The sequence below is a fragment of the Diceros bicornis genome, chromosome 13 (genome assembly GCF_020826845.1).
Source record: "Diceros bicornis minor isolate mBicDic1 chromosome 13, mDicBic1.mat.cur, whole genome shotgun sequence".
NCBI lineage: Eukaryota > Metazoa > Chordata > Mammalia > Perissodactyla > Rhinocerotidae > Diceros > Diceros bicornis.
The window spans coordinates 36,292,161-36,317,186 of NC_080752.1; the positions used below are offsets into that span (position 1 = coordinate 36,292,161).

Genomic DNA, 25,026 nt, shown 5'->3' on the forward strand with positions numbered 1-25,026 from the left:
CTTTCTCTACTGCAAGGTATTCACACTAAAAGATGTTAGTTAAGTTTTACAATGATCTAAGTCCCTCTCAGCATAAAAGCCCCATAGAACAGGAGGTGAACAGTGAAATTCTACAGGGACAAGAGAAAGAGAAAGAGCTTAAAGGGGCCCAGTGAGAATGCTAAAAGGGGGAGCCACTCCTCAGCTCCAGTTTGTCACTGTCATGTGGGAAGTCGGGCCTAGTTTTGCCAGTTCTTCCAATGTAAGAAAAGCCAGAAATCTTGATTTGTTAATAAACTCCCAATTTTTATACACTGAAAATGATCTAAAATACGTAAACAAATCACACAGAACAAACAAAACAAGTCTACAGGGTGTGCAATTTGCAATGTTTGCTATAGAAAGGGCTGGATCTAGATTTCTAAATACTCTATAATTCATTAAGAAATTTCTTTTCTCCAACTACATACCATGAAATTTAAAGAGCACTTAAAGAGCTTCATCTTAGCAAATAACAGAAATGACAGTATTTGGAAAAATTACATTAACTTTCTTTGTATCCTACAAGTAAAATGCTAGAAAATATTTAAAGATTTATAGAAATTAAACTTCCTGTTGACTCTCCCTGAACTATCTGAAAATTCCCTCATCAGGCACTCCTTCGTATTAGGGAAGAAAACATTATAGCAAGGGAAAAAAGGAAAAACAAAAACCCTAAGCTGATAAAAAGGAAAAAACGTGAAATTCTGCTTCACTGGGGACCTGCAGAGTGATCAGTACTTAGAACTACAAAGTTCAATTGCAGGAATTTTCAGGATCCTAAAGAAAATAAACTACCCAAGGATCCAAATTTCCCATTTCCGACATCCTGGGCAGGCAGCCCGTCACACCTAGTGAAGGATGCATAGGTGTCAATGAGTTGTAGCGTGGCTGGAAGCAGGTTCTTGGTGATCTCAGATGACTTATGAGGATCAGTCTCGGCAGCCATCTTAGAAAAATGTTCATCCAAAGAGACCTGGACCTTCGAGATAGCAGCATCAAGGGTGTAGATGGACTGAAGACTAGGAATTTCATGGAGTTGCAAGATGGTGGTACAGTCGATGCTACAGAATGACGAGATCTTTAAAAATACCCAAGGATATTAATTAGTTGTGGCAAAAGGCTGTGGCAGAACCCAAGTTCTGTCGTTATGGATCCAAAACTAACATACCTGTCGAGCAAAGTACTCCTCTACAATTTCAACATCGTATTTCACTGAGCTGCACTTGGTGGATGCCAGTTCTAGGAGAGAACCAGCATGTTCAGCCTTCATTCCCTGTTTGATAAGGTGATCCTATTTGGACAGTAAGAAAAGTGTTTGGGAGGATCAATAGAGACAGAGTCTAAAACTTTCATTACCCTTACATTAAAAAGTTCCCAGAAGTACAGAGCCTGTCGGCTTTAGCTATCCCTTAGCAGCAAGTTCTGTGTTACACTGTGGTACCTTTATCCAGTTGACATAGGAGCTGATCCGGAGGCGGGAAGACCACCGCAGAGTGTGTAAGATGTCACATTCACTCATCTCAGGCGAGTTCATGGCCAGCTGGTTCATATAAGACTTTGATGGCGGCAAAATTCCTAGGATCCTCCACAGTATCAAGAAGTAATATTGAAGGGCACAGGCTTCCTGGAAGAAGCAGAAAGTGCTGTCACAGAGGTAGTAGCATTTGGTACTGCCACAAGATCTCCCTAACAGTAGAAACTGTTCCAAATACAACTTTTAAAGCAGAATTGTGTGGAGTCCTGATTTTCAACTTAGATTTGGCTCTCAAGTCTGCTCTCCAGGTCTTTCTAGAGAATATACCTAACAATAAAGCAGAAATGGTAAAACACACATATAAATGATTTGCTCCATATTCCGCATATTTCACAGGCCAAAACAGCTGTTCTAAGACAACTTTGCCTTCCTAATAATTTACCAAGTAACCAAGAGGGCAGGACATTCTCCTCCGCAGGCCCACAATCAGCTGGCCCTTTCTGCAACTTGAATTGCTATTATGGCTTCTAGAGGAACAGAGACACATTCATGGGACCAAAGAAAAAGCTCATGGGACCAAAGTGTGAGGCTTTCAATATCACCCATCAACCAGCACTCACAGGAGATACAGTACTTAGGTGGCCATTAACTCTCAAAGTCATAATTCTCTCAAAGCTAACAAAAAACATGCAAAAATGATAAAATTGTCTCTAAGGTGAACACCACCTCCCAAACTACACAGAAATACTCAAGTTTCAGTCAGTTTTACAAATTGATATTTAATAAACTGATTAGATCCCAGAAGGAAACTTCTGATAGAACTGCTACCCAATTATCAAACACATCCTAAACTCTTCATAATGAGCCCGGGCTTCCATGGTCTTACCAGTGCTGTTACATTCTTGTTTTCCTTTCTCCTGACTGTATCAAGCTGGGATCCAGCTGCAAGCAGGGATGTCAGTGCAGTGTAAAGCTCATCATATTTGACAAGCTTGGAGAAAAGAACATCACATGCCTAACATCAAAAAAGAAAGACAATCATTTTTTCTTATTTTTTGAAATATTTTTTCCGACTACCCATACACCATCACTTAACCTCATGATTGACAGAACAGCTCATTCAAACTATAGTTATTAATTTCTCACTGCAGCAAGATTCCCACTCAGGGAATCTTCTAAGTTTATGGGCTATTGTGAGCATACAAGTGCAGGCTTTAGAATGAGGCAACTATGTCCATGAAAATACTAACAGAAACAGTCTTCTGGAACAGTGCGTCAGAGGTGCCAAACACTAGGAAGGACGCACCCTACAGCAACAGTGGAGCCCAGCAAATAAATTTCAAAAATAGTATTTTCCTTTTAGAATGAGCTCAAATCCTAATACAGACCAAACTCCCTCTTTACAAAAAGTAAGTCTTTCCCTTTCCCCCTGACAAACTGATTTTGGAGGAAACCATCTGACCCAAATGTAAAATGGGATTTTAAAATTCCTGGTACCACAGAATCAAGTCGGTTCAAATCATCTTCTGAGGCTTCTGGGGACAGGACACAGTAGAATCTGGGTTGTGGGACAGCATCTGAAAAACAATGTGCTTAGTAACAGGATGGTTTCATTCTCAACTCTGTTTAATAAGTATGAAATGTCACATCTAAGAAAACACTTTGGAACAGGGTTTCCCAACCTCGGCACCGCTAACATTTTGGGCCGGGTCATTCCTTACTGAGGGAGGCTGTCCTGTGCTCTACAGGATGTTTAGCACCATCCCGGCTTCTACCCACTCTCCCAGTTGTGACAACCAAACATGTCTCCAGACAGTGCCAACGTCTTCTTTGGGGGTGGGGGGCACAATCGTCCCCAATTGAGAACCACTGCTCTAGGAGTTAACTAAGGAGCTCTACAATCATCAAGTTAATCACCAAAATTGTATCATTAGACTGACTATGTTAAACTTCAATGCTGGTTCCCCAATATCAAAGGGACTAACTAGTAAGAGATCCCAATGACAGTAAATTCACACTAAGCCTTGATGAAAGTTTCCACAAAATACACTTAACACCTAACAATGCTCAGAATGAGAGTAAACACACACTGAAAATGAACACAAGAGGCACCTCATCAAAAGAACGGACAACTGCTATATGAGAACCCCTGGAGAGCATGTCATGGCTCCCATTATTTTCTGAACAGTATACCACCATGACCCCAAAGGAAATTCAGCCTGTGGGTTAGAACCACATCCATAAGGAAAACTTAAATTTAATCACTCAGGTGCCAGGAATCCATATACTACACTCCACAGCAGGCCACAAGGATTCCTAATTCTTGTCCCAATGTTTTTTTGTTTTTAAATAAATGTGGGATATGTGAGAGTCTAATTCTGAAAATGTTTTGAATCTGTAGGTATTTGCCACCCATAGGGAGTAAACGAAACCAAATGACCAAAGATCCTTGACGAGTCTCCAAGCTCCAAATTCAATCCCGCCAATGACAATCAGTTTCTTATTCACAGCTTCCTTCTGACCTGATGAAAAATGCTTAGACCAGTTTTCTTCTACTTCTTTGAACCCATGATAGAGAGGGGTGGTCGCCCGGCGGCCGCTGCTGTCCTGGGATCCACTTGCCCACCCAAAAGGAGGACTTAGCAGATTATGCTGCACCTTTTAAAACACAAAAACTCAAATTAAGAAAGATACAGTCACCATTCTGCTTCTAACTCCAGGCATGATAACTGATTGGCATATCAAAGTTTGGGAAACTCACAAACCAAAATAAAATTTTAGATTTTTCTGTGACTTGTTTTGGGAAGTATCTTTTTGCTAGAGTATAGAATAGTGCTCAAGGAAACATTTTACAAAATGCTGACTATAATAATCCTTAAATGGCCCTCCCATCTTCATTTTGGATCCCTACAAGAGAATGTACTAATCCATAAAATTTGCCATTCTACCACCATTTGACCACTAACAAATGCTCATTGAGGGACGATGCTCAGGGCACTATGCTAGACACAGGCAAAGCTGGGTAATTCAAAGGAGGACATCTGTGAACAGAGCCTATAATCTAATTTTAACAAACGCAACAAATCAAGTAATCTACATCATCACTTCTGGCTAAGCATTAAGTGTAAATGCACATACACAAGTCCAGGTGGTCTTCCTAAAGACCTAAAGACTTCCTAAAGACTCAAACCGACCACAATGAATAGCTAAAACCTAAAGTGAGCAGGTCATTTTGGTTTTGATCATGGTAACTCAATGGCAGCTAGTAAAGCAAAGAGAATCTGTTCATCTGTACCTGTTCAAACAGATACACAGGGGCTTTGGAGTACTGATGAAGCAGATAATCAAAGATCAAAAGGAGGCGAGCCAGGATGAGAGGCACAGAACGCATCTGGGCATCCATGTTCGCACTCAACTCCTGGATGAGCTGCACGAAAAGGGTCAATATGGCCCGCCGGCCTTTCTCAGTGAAGTTGTGGAAAATGAGAAGGAGTAACTGCAGGTGTTCTATATTCAAATCTTCTGTCTCATTGGGCACCACCCCTTGCAGAGCATTCTGTTTCATTGTCGACAAAAACCTACCACAGAGAAAAGGAGAATATGTCTGGTGGGAAAAAGTCAAAACATTCCCCAAGAGTTACAATGTCAAGTACTAGAAGAGTTAAACTTCTTAAACCCAGGCATTAAGATAAATTAAGGAAATTAAGGACAAATTAAATTAAGGACAAAAATCTGCATGTAAAGAGAAGATAAAAACTAAACCTGGGCTACAAAGAAAGCCAAATCTGGCCACAAAAACATTTCCAAGAACCCTTTAGCAATGTCCACTGTGGCCACAGTAGTGTTACCACCCACCCTGCCATTTCTGACAATGGAAAGAACTGCAAGCTCCCCAAAAGGTGATTTTTTTTTTCTTAATTAATAAACCTGAGCAGGTAGAAATAATTCAATTACTTTCCCCTATACTTTTGATTCTACAGTTTAATTCTTGTGTTGAGAATTTACACTGCAGGTGAAAATCACTGCACGATTTTATTTAAAAATAACTCGGTGCACTAGAAAGCAATAAAAAAGAAATTATACTTCTCAGAGAACTTGTCAGAAGAGCTTTTATGCAAAAAAGGAATGAAGTAGCCAACTGTTCCCACTGCCTTTGGCTATTAGGAAAGAGATTTGTGTTTTAATAAGGGTTTGCCTCACCACATCCCACCCTCCACCTCCTGGCTTTTTTGCAAGATTCCACCAGGAAAAATATACTGGGTCTTTGGCATTCAAGGGGGTTTATGATTTCTCAAATCCAGCATTAGAGCTATTTGATCAGAGAATAGGGAAGAGAAAAGCAAAGGCTTTTAGGAAAACAACCTGCTTTGAAGACTCCTAACCATGTAAACAAAAATGGCAAATATACGTCCATCTAAAGAGGATTTAGATGATTAATTTGAGCTTCCCTCAAGTAAAAAAATTCTTTAAAAGTTGTCCAAAAAAGACTGCAAGTCACTCTAAGTGGTTTTATGTTGAAAGCAAAATAACCAAAGACAGAGTTGGCTTCCCTGCTCTCTCTCTTTCAAAAAACCAGGTCAGGATAAAAGTGGTTACATTCAGGATTCAGATTCTATCTCATAATTGCAACCAAATCCCCCATGTACTAAAGGAAGATTCTGTTTCCAGACCAGAGCTTATGAACTTCTGTGTTTTACACAGTACATCTTCCCCAAGCTACCCGCATCAGAAACACACTCCTCCACCCTCGCCACTCTAAACACGATCGGCAGAGTACCATCTCAGAGCCCCAGAGTAACTACAAAGAAGGCAAACAAATTTTAAGAAGTAAATAACCTTCTCCACAGGGCTTCTCTTGGAGGTATCTTACCTGTCCCAAACTTTAAGGCATTCCGGTACATCGGGATCACCTTGAGCGCCGGCTTTATGCTGCCAGATGAGCAAGAGGCGTGAAAGTACAGAGAGGCTTTGGGGGTGAATGTACAAGGGCCAGGGGCCCTCAGAGAAAGGAGCGATGCCCAGCTGCTGCAACAGTGTGTTCTGACATGAAAGACAGACAAGAGACCATTAGGAAAAAGGAGGGAATGAGGCCAAAAGGTTACTAATGCTCACTAACGTTACTTTTTAATACCGAAAAGAATACAACAGTCCCCCCTTATCTAGGGGGGATATGTTCCAAGACCCTCCGTGGATGCCTGAAATCACAGATAATACCAAATCCTATATATACTCTTTTTTCCTATACATACATACCTACAATAAAGTTTAATTTATAGATTAGGCACAGTAAGAGATTAACAACAATAACTTTTCTTTGCTATATTCGAATTGCCAGCATCACTACTCTTGCGCTTTGGGGCCATTATGAAGTAAAATAAGGGCTCCTTGAACACAAGCACTACGACACCATGACAGTCCATCTGATAACCGAGACGGCTACTAAGTGACTAACAGGCAGGTAGTGTATATAGCGTGGATACCATAGTCAAAGGATGATTCACATCCTGGGTGGGATGGAACGAGACAGCTCAAAATTTCATCAAGCTACTCAGAACAGCACAAGATTTAAAATTTATGAATTGTTTATTTCTGGAATTTTCCATTTAATATTTTCAGACTGCGGTTGACCATAGGTAACTGAAACCCTGGAAAACAATACCACAGATAAGAGGGGACCATTGTATTTTAAAGAAAGGAGGACAAGAAAATCAGATTTAGAAGTGGTTTGGAGAAAGATCATTTCATTCAAAAATGAGAAAAGTATAAAGGAAAAATTACCAACCTAACCCCATTAACAACAATAGTTAATTAGTGTCAGAAATGGGGTCCTGAGAAAAGAGAAATGCACTGAGACAGCAGAATCAGAATAATTTACCAAATAGATAGAACATGAAAAGTCTGTGCCTTCAAAAGAAAACTTTTTGAACAAGTGTAACAGCTAACCGTTTTTCTTTCATAATCAGTTACGTACTACAAATAACATTCAAAAGGTGGAGATCCAACAATGTGTAGGTCTAACAACTTGTATCAACAGTATTAGCAGAGGAATTTTGCCTATAAGATGTCAAGGCATCTAGAACTAATCGGGGTTGTCTTTCCCTTCAGTTGTAGCATGTCTCTCAAATGAGCTTTACTTTCAGCTCAGTTACCTAAGCTGCAACTTATCTTCTCAAACACACACACAAACTGAACAGGATGCCAGTGGAAAACCAGACAAAAGCTTGCTTTCTCATTTGGCTTCAGAAAACACAAATCATGATTACCTCAGGATATAGAATAAATTTCTAAGTCTGCCAAATTAAATTATATTCTTATAAAACATCGACTCCATTCCTTGGAAATAATTATTCAAAATGTCACAGCTATCAAGAGTAGTTCACATGTTTTGGGCTGTTACCACAGCCTAAGTGCTGTACATACACCGTCACACTCAATGCTCAGAGCTGTAACGTTAGGTGGGTATGTGCTCCATTTTACTGATGAGGGAAATGGAGCTCAGAATGGTTTAAGGTGAACACAACCAAAGCCACAAGATGACCAAGTGTTGAAGCCAGATTTATCTCTAAAACCTACATTCTTTTTTTTTTTTTTTTGCTGAGGAAGATTCACCCTGAGCTAACATCTGCACCAATCTTCCTCTATTCTGTACGTGGGTCGCCGCCACAGCATGGCTGCAACGAGTGGTGTTAACTCCACACCCGGGAACCGAACCCAGGCTGCCAAAGTGGAGTGTGCCGAACTTAACCACTAGTCCACGCGGCCAGCCCCTAAAACCTACATTCTTAATCACTATGCTCACCATACCCCAAAACGACTTCTCAATTCCTGACTCACGGAAACAATTCAAAAAAATAAACATGCCTGAGCTATATCAAAAATATTAACTGTAGCCCTACTGTAATAAAAAAAAATCTAAGTGTTCAAATCAAGGGACATGCAGCCATAATGGTGGCAACTATAAAGACCAAGGTAAACATAAAAATGTTATACATAGGGGTTGGCCCCGCAGCCTAGTGGTTAGGTTTGGTGCACCCCACTTTGGCAGCCTGGGTTCAGTTCCCGGGCATGGACCTACACCCCACATTGGTGGCCATGCTGCGGCAGCGACCCACATACAACACAGAGGAAGACTGGCACAGATGTTAGCTCAGGGTAAATCTTCTTCAAGCAAAAAGAGGAAGATTGGCAACAGATGTTAGCTCAGGGTGAATCTTCCTCAGCAAAAAAAAAGTTATATATGTGTGTATACACACACACACACACACACACACACAAAATAGTAAAATTTGAAAAAGCAGAAACCAAGAGATGTTTTGATGTTCTGATTATAACTATAAAACTATGCAACTATCTATATGGATAGGTACTAGAAGGAAACACGGAAAATTAAAATCATGAATTTAGTGGAAGGATTACAGTTAACATATATTCCTTATAATGTTATTTCTACAATATTTTTTTAAGTAAAGTGTTTTTTTGTCTGTCTTAGGTCAGTTGTTTTAGGCCTCAGCGCTGTAAGAAATGAGCTAACATCCCTCACACATCTGGCTTTTCCCTGTCACTGCAACTCTTATTAGCTTAAGTAAGAGGAACTGACTTCTAAGAAGGAAGCCCGAGCCACAGCACAGCAGCACAACCCTGGCCGACACCATTCCCTCCTCCCCTCCAAGTCCCCCTCCTCCACCCCTTTAACATCGGCCTTCCTGCGGCTCCGGCTCCAGCCTTCACCCCTCTCGCTATCCTCCGTCCATCTCACTGTTCCTCATTACTTCAACAACTGCCTCTTGGCGGATAATTCCCAAAGCTGTATTATCAATCTCAGTTTTTTAACTCTTTTTTAGAGTTTTAAATGTGAGTCTAACTTTTCAGACTCACATCTCCAACTATTTTTTAGACGTCTTCATCCTACTAGCACCTCAAAATTTCATCATATTTAAAATGCTTTTTTTCAATAGTTGTAATGGTGACTGTTTATTTAAACTGAAAACATTAATAATATACAATGTACCATTCTTGCATATAATTCTTGAATACAAAATTCTTGTATACAATTCTTGTATACAAAAATACACAATGTTTTTTCTCATTTGACTGAAAGGGCTACATACTGACAAAGGAAGTGATGTAATCACATAGGTAATGGCTCTGCTAACTGCCTTTAGCTTACTCCTTCCTTAATGGAGAGCCTCACACTCGGCTACACAATTTTCTAGACTGCACGAAGGCTTCAAGGCTGGCCTACCATAAGTGACGAAAAGAAAGTTGTGTTGGTAAGCTGACACTGACTTGTTTTTAAAAACAGAGAGAAAACAGCAAATTGTGCCTCGTGTACCTAAAGAATCCAAAGGCTCATTCTGAGTAAATGTGAAATAAATAAGTGCTCCATGAGTAAACACAATCTCTGAGCTGACTTAAACCTAGGAGTGAGCCAACTGAGCATTCAATACCGCTCCTTCTACCTCCAAACTCTCCTTCCCGACTTCCCGATTTCTATTAAAGACAACAGCATCCCTCCAGTTTCATTTGCATTTTAGACCCAGGCAATATCTTAGACTCCTTCCTCTCCATGTCCTTCACCCCATTTAGATAACTTCCTATCATTTCTACGATAGGCCTTTACCTACACCATATCTCCCCCTTTTCTCATGATCCCACACTAATTCAAGTCATCTTTATTTCTTCAGTACCTTTATTTCTTGGCACATAGTAAGTGCTCAATGAATACTTACTGAAAGAATGAACCCAGATCACTGTAGTAGTAATATTATTAATTATAATTTTATATGTAATATTAAATATAATAATAAATACAATATTAAATAAGAATAATAGTAACAAAATAATAAAGACAGCAGCTAATGTTTAACAGGTACTAGTACCATATGGCAGGTACTTTTTTTTTTTTTACTTTTTTTGTGATAAAATAACATAAAATTTACCATTTTTACCTTTTTAAGTGTACAGTTCTATGGCATTAAATACATACACATTATGCAACCATCACCACCATCCATCTCCAGCTCTTTTTTATCTTCCCCAACCGAAACTCTGTACCCATACCCATTATACATTAATGGGTATATTAGTGTATATATAATATAATACATGATATTTTGACATAAGAACTACACATCTTGTCTTTGTCCCATTCCTGGCACACAGCTCTTAAAACTCCTGTAACTTCTTGAGTGATGGGTGAGAGGTGCATCTTTTGTTATAAGCCCCTTTCATTAACACCTCAGTTTATGCTAACGAGGTGACTCTTGGTGGGCCATAGTTAGCTTCAGGATGGGGGCTGGCTGCCAGAGGAACCAACCATGTGATTAAAGGGCTAGAACATTCAGCCCCGACACCCAGAGAAGGAAGTGGGGCCAGAGACTGAGTTACTCACTGATGGCCAATGGAGCAGAATGCCAATGGAAAACCAGACAAAAGCCTGCTTTCTCATTTGGCTTCAGAAGACACAAATCATCTTAGTAGACTGCTTTATTAGACAAATTTGAAAGAAAAAATTGAGGGGCCATGCCAACCAAGCACAACTTCTCCTACAACCTTTCAGCACAAAGTCCTCTTCCCAAGATGTTCATAAGTCATCAATAAGTAAGTTTCAATTTCTTCTCTAATAGAGAATAGTTTTACTAACTCAAAACCATAGTTCTTTATTGCCTTGACAGTTGAAGACAATTCTTAAGACATAACTTTTATTTGTTTACTTTCACAGACTGGGGTACATTTTATTAACCTCCCTTCGAGGACACTGTGTGTGTCTTGCAACATAAGTCAGGCACCTTGGGTAAAGTGGCTTTGTATATTACTCCAAAGAAACAATATCCAAGGTAAGGGAACTCAACAGCAGATAGTCAGATTACACTAACTAGCCTTGGTGGTCTCGTGGTTAAGATTAGGCACTCGCACTGCTGCAGCCCAGGTTTGTTTCCCAGTCAGGGAACCACATTACCAATCTGTCAGTTGTCATACTGTGGCAGCTGCATGTTGCTGTGATGCTGAAAGCTACACCACAGGTATTTCAAGTAACAGCAGGGTCCATGGTGGACAGGTTTCAACAAAGCTCCCAGACTATGACAGAGTAGGAAAAAGGACCTGGCCACTCACTTTCGAAAAAATTGGCCATGAAATCCCCATGAATAGCAGCGGAGCTTGTCTGATACAGCACCGGGAGGTGAGAGGATGGTGCGAAAAGACCGGGCAGGGTTTCGCTCTACTGTACCCAGGGGCGCTAGGTGTCGGGATCAACTCGACAGCACTAACAACAAAGATTACAGACTATCCTTCATTTCTTCCATCATAGCAGTAAAATGTGGGGGAAGAATTTAAAGCCCCTTGTTTGGAGATGGAATGAAAAGGGGGTTTGAGGATTTCCTCTACATAAAGTCAGTAGTGATGGGCAGCCAGTCTGCATGTCCACGCAAGGTCTGTAATTATTTTTAAAATGCTAAGAGGGCAACATCATTACAGGAAATCTTAAGAACTCCTATTCTCTAGAGAAAAATATTTCTTCCCCATTATTTGGACAAGTTTAGACAGGAAAAGGCCAAGTTTATGAACTTTGGAACTTCCCTAATAAACGCAGATCTGGGCAAAGAGCTGATAACTTGGGCAGGACACCGTAATCCTATACAGTATGAGAAGGCACTGCAAGCAATATACTAACTAAAGCATTTCCTTCTCTTCATCTTAGGTAGGTCAACAACTTTCTACTCAATTTATATTCCCTTTCCTGCCAAAAAAAATTCATGTAATAGTAAATACGTATAAATAGGTTTTATAATTATCTTTTTAAACAACAAAAAGAATTTTAAAGAATTTCTCAAATAGCTTGAGATTATGAGAATCAATTTTAACCTCCTGAAATAGTTTCCCGGATTTTGTCCCTGTGGGGGCAAGTGCAAGCCCTTGAATTGTGTCTTAGGATTCCGAGAATCCACTGAAGAGTACCAAAAAATTTTTCAAAACAGTCTTGGGGCAAATCTGGAGATCTACCAAATTAAATTCTGCCGGGGGAGGGGAGTGCTGTAGTAACTAGGAATCTGCATTTTTAACAAACTCCCCAGGGGTCCTCATGTACACTAGAGATTGAGAACCACCAACTTTGACCCCGTTAAGAAAGTTATCATCAAAATGTGACACTGGCAAATGCTGGAGAGAACGTGAATCCACGTGTCTCTGATGCCACTGACGGAAGCAAAAGGTGGAGCAGCTACCTCAGAGTTTGGCATGATCTGCTTGAGGTCACACACTCTATCACCCGTCAGTTCCACTCCTGGTCATAGTCACCAGAGAAGCACTTGTATAACAGGGGACACGTACAAAAAAGATCACAGCAACACCTGGAATAGCAGTAACACTGGACAAAACCCAAGTGTCCATCAGTGGGAGCAGAGGAGAGATGAATAAACTGGTATAGTCACAAACATGATGGAACATCAAATAGCAGTCAAAATAAGGACTAGAGAAATATGCAACAATACAGATGAATTTTGGCAACACAGTAGTAAACGTTATCAAGTGAAAACAGAAAACCTAAAAAGATTACATAGAGCGTGATGTCATTTGCTATAAAGCTAAAAACAATCAAATAATTTTAAAATTTAAGAAAAATGCAAAAAATATATATATGAAACTAAGGAAACAAGGAATTTGAGATTTAAGATTCAAGATGTCAGCTACTTCAGTTAGGAGAGAAAAACTGTAAGATTTAGAAGACCACAATCAAGATCCTAGACTTTATTTTGGTGGTGGGTTTACAAGCAGGAGAGTATATAAGAACATCTATCTCCTGTAATTTGCTTGATTCTTTTAAAACACACATTTTAACTTGTATTTCTTAGATTACTAATGATGGTGAACATTTCCTAAGTTTGTTGGCCACTTATATTTCTTTTTTAATAAATTGCCTTCTTGTCTATTTTGTCCACTTTTCTACTAGGATAGTCATCGGGAGTTATTTGTTTTTGTAGTTTTTCCTTTTCTTTAAGCTTACTGAGTGACTTAGGGATAAAGGACACACTTTCTTTTTCTTGAAATGATCCTAATTAAAGCAGAGGGACATAACAGAATAACCTCTCAACACTCTTTCCAGTGAGGGGATTCCATGACAAACTGTGTTCCTTAGCAACAGGAACAACGGTGCCTGCCGAGAGCTGATGTCGAGAGCTCTTGGCCTAAAGTCACAGTGCACACAAACCTGCAGGTTAGGTGACTGGAGGTCAGAAGTTACCAGCGAGTGGTTGAAGTGATAGAGAGCAGCAGCAAACTCTTCATCTGATGAACCTTGAAGACAAGTGGGAAAACCAGTTACAGAAGCAGCAACTTGATGCATCACACCACCCTGCCAACAGCCAAACCCCACTAGCAAACATCCACCAGGCTCATATCCTATCTACCGACCCTTGAGTCCATCTTTGTCCACCTCCTTAATGATACTGGCCAGGGTGGCCATATGGTGTTCTGAAAGAGAGACACTCAGATAGTTTCGGATAAAATTGTTCCGCGAGTTCAGCATGGAAGAGGTGATGAAGTTCAAAATGCTGGAAGCCAGACCTAAGAACTGAAAACACAAAAAGGCTCGTCTCAGGTTCTTAAGCCCAGCGTTCCTACAAACCCTAAATACAAGTAGGAAATAAAATATGCCCACAGGTCTCATGCAATAAACACAATGAATTAAAGAATTCGATTTTAAATCACGTACAGTGAGACTCAGTTTAATTATGACAGTCTTTCCCGTGTAATTCTACCAGTTATACAAAATGGTGTGCTGGCTTAATACAGCAGACTTCACAAAATACTGTATGAAGAGAGAGGATTTCCAAATAGACTGCCTCATTTCTTTCTTTCCTCTAAGGTCCTGTATTTGTCTAGCTCTAGGACATTATTGATATATTCAATTCTAAAGTCTATATTATCATTATATACATATAGAACTCCCAGCTCTTTATTTCTCTATTAAAATTAAATTGAATTATTGTGTAAATGTTTTATGCCCACATCCTTGACTAGACTAACCTGTATGAAAGCAAGGATTCTATCTGACTTGTTTACTGATATGGCTTCAGAATATGGGTTGACACATAGTATGTAATCAATAAATATTGGTTGAACAAATAGCAAGTATTTATGATGTACCAGACCTATGCTGACTCTAATTCTTCACAATACTCTTAGAGGCAGGTACAAGTACTCCCATACAATAGAAGACAAAACTGAGGCTCAGAAAAGTTCAGATTCTTGCCCAAAGTCACAAAGCCAATAAGTAGTAGAAGTAGGATTCAAACTCACTTGTGTCTAACTCCGAAGTCTATGTCATTAACCATGAATCAGAGAAACAATACCAGGAATACAAGTTATTTAATCAAACATAATTGATACACTTAAGTCCTAAGTAAAAATATCTTGAAACATTACAGTTATCCAACCTTCAAAAATGTTTTAGTTCAAATGATTTGTTTTTCACACTCCTCCCCATTTCTCTGTCCCCTAAACCTCAGAAATCCACTCTTACCAGCTCAGGATCTTTGCGACTAGCCAAAATGTTGCCCTTCTCACCAGGCGCCTGCTTACTGGGGCTTTTAACTCGAGGAGAGCTCTCCAACGGAGGGGGCGGAGGAGGAGGCGGAGGTGCCACTTTCTCTTTACTGGGGGAGATGGTCTCCTCAAACCATTGCCCCAAAATAGGCTCACTGTCATCATCTGAACAGAGGAAGAGAAAAGTAACAAAAATAACGTTTTTTTAAATTTTAGTACATCTGCTTTGTAAAAGGGCCCAAGTCAAAAGGAACATAAAGATATCTTGATTGTAGTGGTAATTATGTGATTGCAGAATTTGTCAAAACTCATCTAATTGTATACATAAAATGAGAGCATTTTATTGTATTTAAATTATACCTCAATAAAACATTTTTTAAAGGAGCCCAATGAAAGAAGAGAAATAACCTCACTTTATTTTACTGGCAACAAGCCAAACATTTTCAAGAGCAAATTTTTACTTATTTATCAATTGTAAACCCCAAGAAGTGTACCTTTGACAATACTCTACATTGTTCCCACAAACTTGATTATAAAGAATCTGAGATATTTGTCTTATTCAGTCTCTCTCCAAACTATGGCAGGAGGGAATGCTAGTTTTGTCCATTGTTCACTACAAGAGAGTGTGGAGTTGCTCTCCCTGTGCTTCCCCAAGCCACAAATCTACGACAGAAGCCAAACCAAACACCTCACACATGACCTTGTGAGTTTCACCTGGAAAGCTCAGGGAAGAGTTCACAAAATGGGTCGACACAAAAAGAAATATGAACAACCGAGCTGTATGTTGATTTTGGAGGGAAAGGAATGAAAAGTATAGTAGTTTCTATCATTTGGTCTTCAACAGCTCAACTTACTCTTAAATAACATGCCACCTTTGCATGCACATGAAAGCAAGACCCAGGCTAGCCAGGAGAAAGGAAATGGTAAACAGGGAACCAAAGGGACCTGTGGGGAGACTTCCTGTCATACTCTGTAGCTTCTCTTCTGGACGAGAGAAGAGAGGCCTCTACCTTGGCTGCTGTCCTCCTCCGTGCTGCTGAAATCATCCTCGTAGTAGGTGTTTGAGTCAGTAGAGGCGCTGGCATCGCTGCTCATGGAGCCCTTCCTCTGACGCTGCAGGACACATGCCTAGGAACACAGCGCGATTTTTTATAATTGATGATCGAAAAACAGAGCCATCCTACTTCATCTCACTCACCACATAAAAAGTTTTCTCCATGTCTTACTCTTTATTCTAATTCCAAGAAGTAGTTCTCCTAATAGCTCCCCTCAGGACTCTCATCACTTTATCCTACAAAAGCATTCCAAAACCAGAGATACGGACAAGAATTGAAAAAGGAAAGTTTCCATAGTGTCCTCTGTTTGCTTCGGCAAGCCAACTGTCACAAATCACCAAGTAGCGATATGCATCATAAGGCTGGTAATCAAGCAGTGATTCAAATGTTTGGTACCATTTAAATATTCCTCTCATCTTCAAAACACGAATTTTGGGTTTATAAAGGTCACAGTGTACAGTCTTATTCATTTTGAGAAGGTTATATTATATAAGAAGATCTTCCAAATTATTAATGGCATGACCCCACCCACCTTTCTGTAGGAAGTTGAGAGTAAAGTCAACAGCAGGTTCGTCAGTGGGACAGAGTCAATCAGCCGTTGAATCCTCTGTATGGAGGTGCTCTGGGCCATAATGCTCAGGACTGCCGGGGGACCGTCAGTCTCCCAACCCTGAGGGCAACAACATCAAAAGAGAACTAGTGATACAACTCAGCAGGAAATAACAACCTGATCTGATGGCTCACCGAGCTTGCCCAGAAGTGGACCCAGCAATCAATATGCTGGTTCCTGGAGTACAACCCCCTCACCTTGTGCAGAGCCTCCACCTGCAGGTCTTGAAAGAGAGATGTTAACAGCTTGACAGCATGGTTTGCCAATATTACTGAGAGCACCCCAAATCCCTGATGCCTAGACAAAGAAAAAGGAAAACACAAACCTTAAGATAACTTAAAACAAATTACAACCTTGGAAACAGTGGATCTTGCCATTTTGGGGTCCCAGACCCTTTCAGAATCTATGGGCCATTCCCCAGAGAAAAAGAATTGCACCAACACACAAAACCTGCATATAATTTCAGAAGCTCACAATCTCCCTGAAGCCCATCCACAGACTGCCTAAGGATTCATAGGCTTCAGGTTGAGAACTCTAGGACTAGAAGAAACTCTTCCAAATCCATGGAAGTTTGGAATTTAAACTATCAATTCAAAGCTTTTGGAGCATATGAAAATGCTGACATTTAAATGTTGGTTGAACTTTTTAAAAGTCATTCTTTTGAGAAGAAAAAGGTTAAAAATTATCAAATTCTATAGAGTATCTGGGCACAAACCAAAGCGAATAAAAACAAAGTTTTACATTAAATCTGAGTAAAACTTCTTCCTTCTGTCCAAATGACCATATGACAAAGGGTTAGTATATCTAATATACAATAAGCTAGTGTAAATCAGTAAGAAAAAGGACAAACACTGAAGAGAAAACTGGGGCAAAGGAAATAGACAGTTTACAAAAGAAGAAACACAGATGATCAATAAATATGTGAAAAGGACCACAATCACACTAGGAATCAAAGAAATACAAATAAGAGCAATATAATAACATCTTCCTCCTCTAAGAGTAGCGAACATGAAGACAAATGATGCCCACTGTCAACACAACCTGGGGAAACGGGCGTTTGCACACACAGCTGGTAGGAATGCAAATTAGAGCAGTTTGGCAAAACATTTCAAATTTTTAAATACGTGTGCCCTTTGTCCTTACAATTATACTTCTAGGAATTTCCTGCAAGGGGATAATGAAATAAGTTTCACAAAGATTTATGTTTTAGAAGGTTTATGAAAACATGGTTTATCAAAACAAGAAATCTGGAACAACCTAAATAAGTGTTCAATAAGGTAATTCGTTAACAATGGTATATTTATATAATGGAATACCGTCAGCCATTAAAAACTTATATAGAATCTATGAAAGCGTCACTGAAAAGAAGTATACAGTATTTTGAAACAATTATCCTATTTTTGTAAACATATCTCTTACATACATGCACAGAAAAATGTCTGGAAGAATGGTAACCAATGTGGGTGGTACAATTTGCAATGATTTTTTTTGCTTTCTTATATTTTGAAACTTATGCAATGTACTCATACTCTTTTTAAATCTCACCAATAGCCATTTTTGAAATGTAACTGCTACTTCTAAGGATGTGCCTTTTGGCTTCTCCCATTTCTCTTTACAACGCCAAGAGTGAAGACAGACACTCACAAAATCACAAACCACTGTTCTCTCTGGAACTCACTTGCCTCCCCACTCTGCCTAGTATCTACTGCCTACCATCCTGACGCCTATTTCAGATTTCAGTTCAATTAACACTTCCTCAGGGAAGCCTGCCTTGACTTTTCTGACCAGGTCAAAAGCCCCTATTATAATACTCTTTAGATAAAATTTTATATATATTTGCATATCAACTTCATGTCTGTTGGTAATGTGTCTATTTTTTTGTTCATCACAGCTTTCTAGAACTGGCACAGAGCATGGGACAGAGAAGATACTCAGTGACTAACGTGTTGAATGAGGTCCAGAATTTGACTTCCTCGTTGAACTCCAGACTCACAGACCCAACTGCCTACTCAACATCTCACCAACAGGTCTGACAGTCATCTCAAACTCGGTACGGCCAAGATTAAATTCTTTGTTTTTTCCCCTTCCTGCCACCCAATCTACTCCTAAGCTGATGTTCCCTCTCAGTTAAGTTACACAACCCAGTTGCTCACGCCAAAAATTCTGATGTCATATTTTTCACACTCAACATCCAAGCTCTCAGCAAATCCTGTCAGCTGTACCTTCAAAACATATCCCAATCTGACCTCCTCTCTCTGCCTTTACCACCACCACCATTTCCAAGTCCCCTTCATCTCTCGTTTGGAGTACTGTATTAGCTTCCTAACTGTTCTCCCTCCTCATGACCCCGCAGTCTATTCTCCACATATCAGCTGGGTTCTCAGATCACTAATAAATCAGATCATAATACTCTCCTGTTGAAAACCCTCTAACACCTACCAACTACACTTGGCCCTAGGTGATCTGGGCCCAGCCTACCTCTCTGACCTAATTTTCCACCACTCTCCTTCCTTGATTTCTTACTCTAACCACACTGACCTTGCTGATCCTAGAAAATGCCAATCATACTTCTACCTCAAAACCTGAACAATTCTACCCCAAACATTCGCATGGCTCATTCTGTCACTTCACATATGTTCTCTGCATCTTGCCTTCAGAGCCCTTTCCTGACCAGCCTGACCAAAGTAACGGCCCCTGTCACTCTCCATTCCCTTGCTCTGGCTTATTCTTCTTCATGACACTCATATATGATCATCTATCGTGAACTTATTAGCATATTTGTTCACTGTTGCCCCAATCAGAAAATAAACTCTACAAAGGTGAGAACATTGCTTTGATTAGTGCTATATCTTCAATGCCTGCCTAGAGCCTAGGACATGGTAGGGACTGAATGAATAAATGATATTCAGAAATGCCTGGGCTTAGGAAATAAAACCTTGAACAGCACAGAAGTCATATCTCTAACTTCTTTCCTTGCAAGCAGGGCTTATTGTCCAGACTTCCTCAAAACAGCAAATGTTTCCAGAAGCAAGCCAGGAGGACCTGACAGGATCCTCACTTTACAGGTTAAACATGCAAGTGAGTAATCAACTCCAAGTCAAACGAGCCCATTTTACAAAACAGCACTATTTTTTTCTGATTTGAACCTCATAAAAATGCTAAAATATATATTACACAGATATTTTCTCTCTCTTATAGATAAGGAAACAAGATCAGAGAGAATGAGTGATTTACCCCAAATCACACAGCTAGGATGTGGAGTAGCAGACTATGATCATCATCTTTGTTGTTAAATTCAGATGGGTATGGAGGTAAATTTTTCTATCAATGTGGAGATGAGAGGAGTTACACTGGCTCCCATCAATATAAAATGGCAGAGAAAGAAAATGTGAGTAGCAATCAAGCAAACACATACCCTTTTCCAGGCCCCAGTTTAGGAGAGCCCACTCCTTCTTTTGTGTGAGAAAGGATGTCTCTGACACGGAGTGCAGCGAGTGGGTCTTTCTCTTTCCCCTTATCAGCCAAGGCAGTAGGACTGAGGTTCAATATGAGGAAAAGGCTGTTTAACAAACACCAGGCACCCAGCAATTGGAAGTTCTGATAGTGCTGTTGGAAAAGGCACAAAAGAGAAATATGAACATAGGGATCTTATAAGCTACAAGACAGGAACACATCTTAGAGGCTGTAAGACAGGAACATAGCGGACACGCTTCTTACCTCACCACCAGCCCGGCGGGAAGTGCTGATTGCTTGTCCAATCATGTCATAGATTTCAAGCTGTGCAATATCAAACAGACACAAAAACCTGAGCAAGCTGACCTATTTCATTATAAATGCTAAATCCTACTCAAATTAACTTAGCTTGAAGAGTTAAATATCCTCAAGTTCAGTGATCCTTTCCAATGACATAATTCCATCACACTTTCCTTGATCTTCACATGGCATCGACTCTCGTTTTTCATTCAGGTCAAATGTCACCTTCCCAGAGGCGTTCTCTCCACCCAATCTAAAGTGGCACACCCAGGCCCACATAAGATCACTTTCCATCACACTTATTGGTCTGGTACACTTAACACTTTCTGAAACAATCTTGTCTCCACTAAAAGTACACCAACACATAGTAAGCCCCCAAATATATTGGCTGATTGAATTACTCATCTTTTACGAGGTCCACTGCCACCAGAAAGTTGCAGTATTTTCTGCAGAGCCAACCAATCTACCAAATAAAGAAGTTGAATGCCTACCTCTCAGACCTACTACCCAGAGGGAAGGAGTGCGGAGAGTACCCCACATCCTTTTCTCCACCAAGGAAGAAGGTGGAGCGGGCCACAGGCCCTCACTGGAACAGTCAAGGCTCCCGCGTCCCCGAGGCCTGGCTTACACATTTCTGGACAATCGTAGCTGCGTCACTCTCATAGTCTTCCTCTTTGGAGCTCGTGGACCCTGTCCGCACCTGCTGGGCACTCCCCACATGAAGGATGGCCATGCAAGTTGCCACACTCACACCTGCAAAAAAAAGATGCACAGATTCCAATCACGGCACAGTCTCAAGAATCCACCAAAATTGAAACACAAAATCACAACCTACCCACAAGCAAGTCCATGATTTGATGACTGACAGTAAATTCCAGAAGGGCAAGACTTAACACATAGTGTTACCATACAATCCAGCAATCACACTCCTAGGTGTTTAACCAAATGAGTCGAAAACTTCCATCCACACAAAAACCTGCACACAGATATTTACTGTAGCCTTATTCATAAATGCCAACAAATGGGAGAAATCAAGACGTCCTTCAATAGGTGAATGAATAAACAAACTGTGGTACATCCATACAAGGAATATTATTCAGCAATAAAAAAAGATGAGCTATCAAGCCACAAAAAGATATGGAGGAACCTTAAATGCACTTTCTAAGCAAAAGAAGCCAATCTGAAAAGGCTACATATAGAATCAACTATATAGTTGATTCTAACTATATGACATTCTGGAAAAGGTAAAACTATGGAAACAGTAAAAAGATCAGTGGTTTCTAGGGGGGTTGGGGGTAGGTGGAGGGATAGAGGAGAAGGTCTATTAGGAGGAGCATAGGGGATTTCCAGGGCAGTGAAACTCTTCTGTATGATACAGTGATGATGAATACATGACACTATGCATTTGTCAAAACCCACAGAACTGTGTAACACAAAGAGGGAACCCTAATGTAAACTATGGACTCCAGTTAATAATAATGTACCAATACTGGTTCACCAATTATAACAAATGTATCACATTAACGCAATATGTTAATAAGGGAAACTGTACTGTGAAGACAGGGTATATGGAAACTCTGTACAACATGCTCAATTTTTCTGTAAAACTAAAACTGCTTTAAAAATAAAATCTATTAAATTTAAAATTTTTTTTAAGATTATGGGGAAAAAAAATCCTACACTTAGTATTTCTCTAAGACATTAAGGTCAAATCTCTTTCTTTAAATCAAATCCCAAGTGACCAAATTTCAAAAAACTATATCTGGGATCTTTAATCCAACCAAGAATTTTTAAGGAATCTTTAATCCTTATTGACTAAGTACTAAGAGATCCACGTGATATTCAAGAAATTCCCTGAAAATTGGAATTAAACCCCAAATTTAAAAAATGCAGAGATCAGAGATAGAGGACTAGGAAATAAACCCTGGAAACAGGCTTGGAGACAGTGCATCCTCACATGTACCCTTAACTTTCTGTTTCTACTGCTGCTGCACTAGCTCAAGCCCTTAATGTGTCTTGCCTGAATGACTTCAAACTCCTCCTAACAGATCTTCTGCCTCCCATATTTCCCCACAAAATATCCTGCATACTACCGCTTGCATGTTCTTCCTAAAATGTAGCTCAGATCACAACACACTTCGAAATCTTTAACGGTCTCTGCTGTCTTGTAGGATATAGGTCCAATAACTGAGACTACATTTCTAAGCCCCTCTGTGATTGGGTCCTACTTTCCCTCCAGCTGCTGTAACACCCACTAATCACACATAGACTTACATACACACACTCTTACACAGTACATTCCCCCATACTCTAGGATACTTTTGGTCCTGCTTTTGCCTCTGCCTAGGGAAACAGCTAGGCTGAAATCCTATCTGCCCTATGAGACACGACGACAGAACTTCACGACTACTACGTTTCCCAGTTGAAAGTGCTTTTATCTTTTTTGTGTGTGCGTGAGGACGATTAGCCCTGAGCTAACATCCGTTGCCTATCCTGCTCTTTTTGCTGAGGAAGACTGGGCTGATGTTAGCCCTGAGCTAACATCCATGCCCATTTTCCTCTACTTTATATGGGATGCCGCCACAGCATGGCTTGATAAGTGGTGCGTGGGTCCGCACCCAGGATCCAAACCCGAGAGCCCCGGGCTGACAAAGCGGAGCACGCAAACTTAACCACTACACCACTGGGCCGGCCCCAAAGCGCCTTTATCTTTATACTCCTATCTGCACATAGATGTTCAAAATAAAGCTGTTCAAAGAATGCAGGGAAATGAGCAATCTCAGCAATTTCTTGGTGCTCCCAAGGTCAGGTATCGAAGACTATTCAAATCCTCGCTTGCAGAACCAAGTAAACTTCGGAAATTATTATACCTTCCAGGACATACCAGGGGTATGGTAACTCGTGGAATTTAAAACCAAGGATCAGTGAATTGGGTCAAAAAGTCACTGTAACAATAACTTAAAAGAAAGTAAACACCAGCTATCAGGACCCACTTCCAAGGCAGCGTGATCAACAGGAAGAAAGGGGATTTTGTAGAACGAAGAATAACATTAGTCATATTTATCAATATAAACAGATACCACTTGTTCCATGCAGCCTTCCCCAAACCTGCTCCCACAGCAAGACTCAATCTCTCCCTTCTTTGTGTGCCGATAGTATTCCATACTTCTCTCACTGCCTTATCATCTCCTGTTTTGTATCATACTATGTAGTCCTGTCTGTTCTCCATTGCTCGGGTGTAGGATCCTTGAGGGTGAGGACTACACATTGTTCATTTCAATATTCCAACAGTACTGGGCATTTTGCTTTTCATCCAGTAGACACTTATTATCTGCACATACTATGAAATCAAATATGCATTTAAGACAATGCCAGCGGTTGAACAATAGGACAATTTACAAGATTCCTATAGAGACTTCATTTCGCCTAGATATTAGGTAAATCTCGAGGGAAGGGACCAAGTAAAGGGGAAGAAAGTAGAGCACTCAGAAATATCTCATGGAGGGCCGGCCCCGTGGCTTAGTGGTTAAGTGCGCATGCTCCGCTGCTGGCGGCCCGGGTTCGGATCCCGGGCGCGCACTGACGCACCGCTTCTCTGGCCATGCTGAGGCCGCGTCCCACATACAGCAACTAGAAGGATATGCAACTATGACATACAGCTATCTACTGGGGCTTTGGGGGAAAAAATAAATAAATAAAATTATAAAAAAAAAAAAAAAAAAAAGAAATATCTCATGGTTTCCTGAAAGTATACATGTGCTTAACTGAGAAAATGAGACCCGACATAGTAACTTCTCACCTGCATACAGACAACTTAGGCTGAGGACTGTCACATCTTGTAGACGAGAAGGATTGAGAGGTTCCAACACAGGTAGAGAAAGGGTATCCAATGCCATAGTTACATCAATCACCAGTGAATGAAAACTGGAACATAACAGAGGAAAAGATTAACAAAAGTGTCTCTTTGAATCACTTGCTTCTACTATCTGACAGTTAAAGAAAGTTGACATGCCATAAAAACTAACCAGTTTATCTCTTTTAGAGAGCAGTATTAGAATGTCAAGTATATGCACCCTGAAGAACCTCACCCATTACGAACAGCAGTGGCATCTGCTACTGTTGCAGGCATGATGAAGAAGGAATTGGCCGACACTGCATCTTGAAACCGATTGATGTAGCGTAGGAAATATGGCAGGTTCAAACACACACGTAGTAGCTTCTCTGAGCCACCTGAATTAACGAAAAGGCTTGACCTCACAAACAGGCCTTTGTCTGCTGCTTGATTCTTTTCCACTTACGGAGTTTTGAAAAGCAGAGAAACCAGTTTTCTGACAACAATTAGAGTCTTACCAAGCTCTTGAAGACTAGCCACGTTCTGAGCTATGAATATATTCTTGGTTTTGACAGCAGAGGCTTGATCTGTGGATGACTGCTCATCATTTTCTCCTTCCGCCTGAAGAGAAACATAGGATGTGAAAGACCTATCAAGACACTATCACCTGTTGACTGCTGCCCTAGTTCAGAACCAAAACAACTGTCCAAAGTAAGCAGCAGCTCCACGGTACTCTTCA

The 25,026-nt window shown here is 40.3% G+C and overlaps 1 protein-coding gene across 8 annotated transcripts in view; it reads right to left on the reverse strand.

Moving 5' to 3' along the window:
• UBR4 (ubiquitin protein ligase E3 component n-recognin 4) overlaps positions 1–25,026 on the reverse strand; it is a 134,229-nt gene that overhangs the window by 99,851 nt on the left and 9,352 nt on the right. For all 8 annotated transcript variants that reach the window (XM_058553056.1, XM_058553055.1, XM_058553050.1 and 5 more), the window contains exons 6-25: positions 24,806–24,908; positions 24,544–24,685; positions 24,255–24,379; positions 21,084–21,208; positions 20,420–20,479; positions 20,118–20,308; positions 16,900–16,999; positions 16,625–16,762; positions 16,048–16,165; positions 15,015–15,202; positions 13,904–14,063; positions 13,701–13,786; positions 6,366–6,535; positions 4,791–5,073; positions 4,018–4,153; positions 2,993–3,072; positions 2,382–2,510; positions 1,463–1,645; positions 1,190–1,312; positions 870–1,099 (exon numbers count right to left, since the gene is read on the reverse strand). In XM_058553056.1, the coding sequence (XP_058409039.1) occupies positions 870–1,099; positions 1,190–1,312; positions 1,463–1,645; positions 2,382–2,510; positions 2,993–3,072; positions 4,018–4,153; positions 4,791–5,073; positions 6,366–6,535; positions 13,701–13,786; positions 13,904–14,063; positions 15,015–15,202; positions 16,048–16,165; positions 16,625–16,762; positions 16,900–16,999; positions 20,118–20,308; positions 20,420–20,479; positions 21,084–21,208; positions 24,255–24,379; positions 24,544–24,685; positions 24,806–24,908 (2,870 nt within the window). The remainder of the gene's footprint in view (positions 1–869; positions 1,100–1,189; positions 1,313–1,462; positions 1,646–2,381; positions 2,511–2,992; positions 3,073–4,017; positions 4,154–4,790; positions 5,074–6,365; positions 6,536–13,700; positions 13,787–13,903; positions 14,064–15,014; positions 15,203–16,047; positions 16,166–16,624; positions 16,763–16,899; positions 17,000–20,117; positions 20,309–20,419; positions 20,480–21,083; positions 21,209–24,254; positions 24,380–24,543; positions 24,686–24,805; positions 24,909–25,026) is intronic.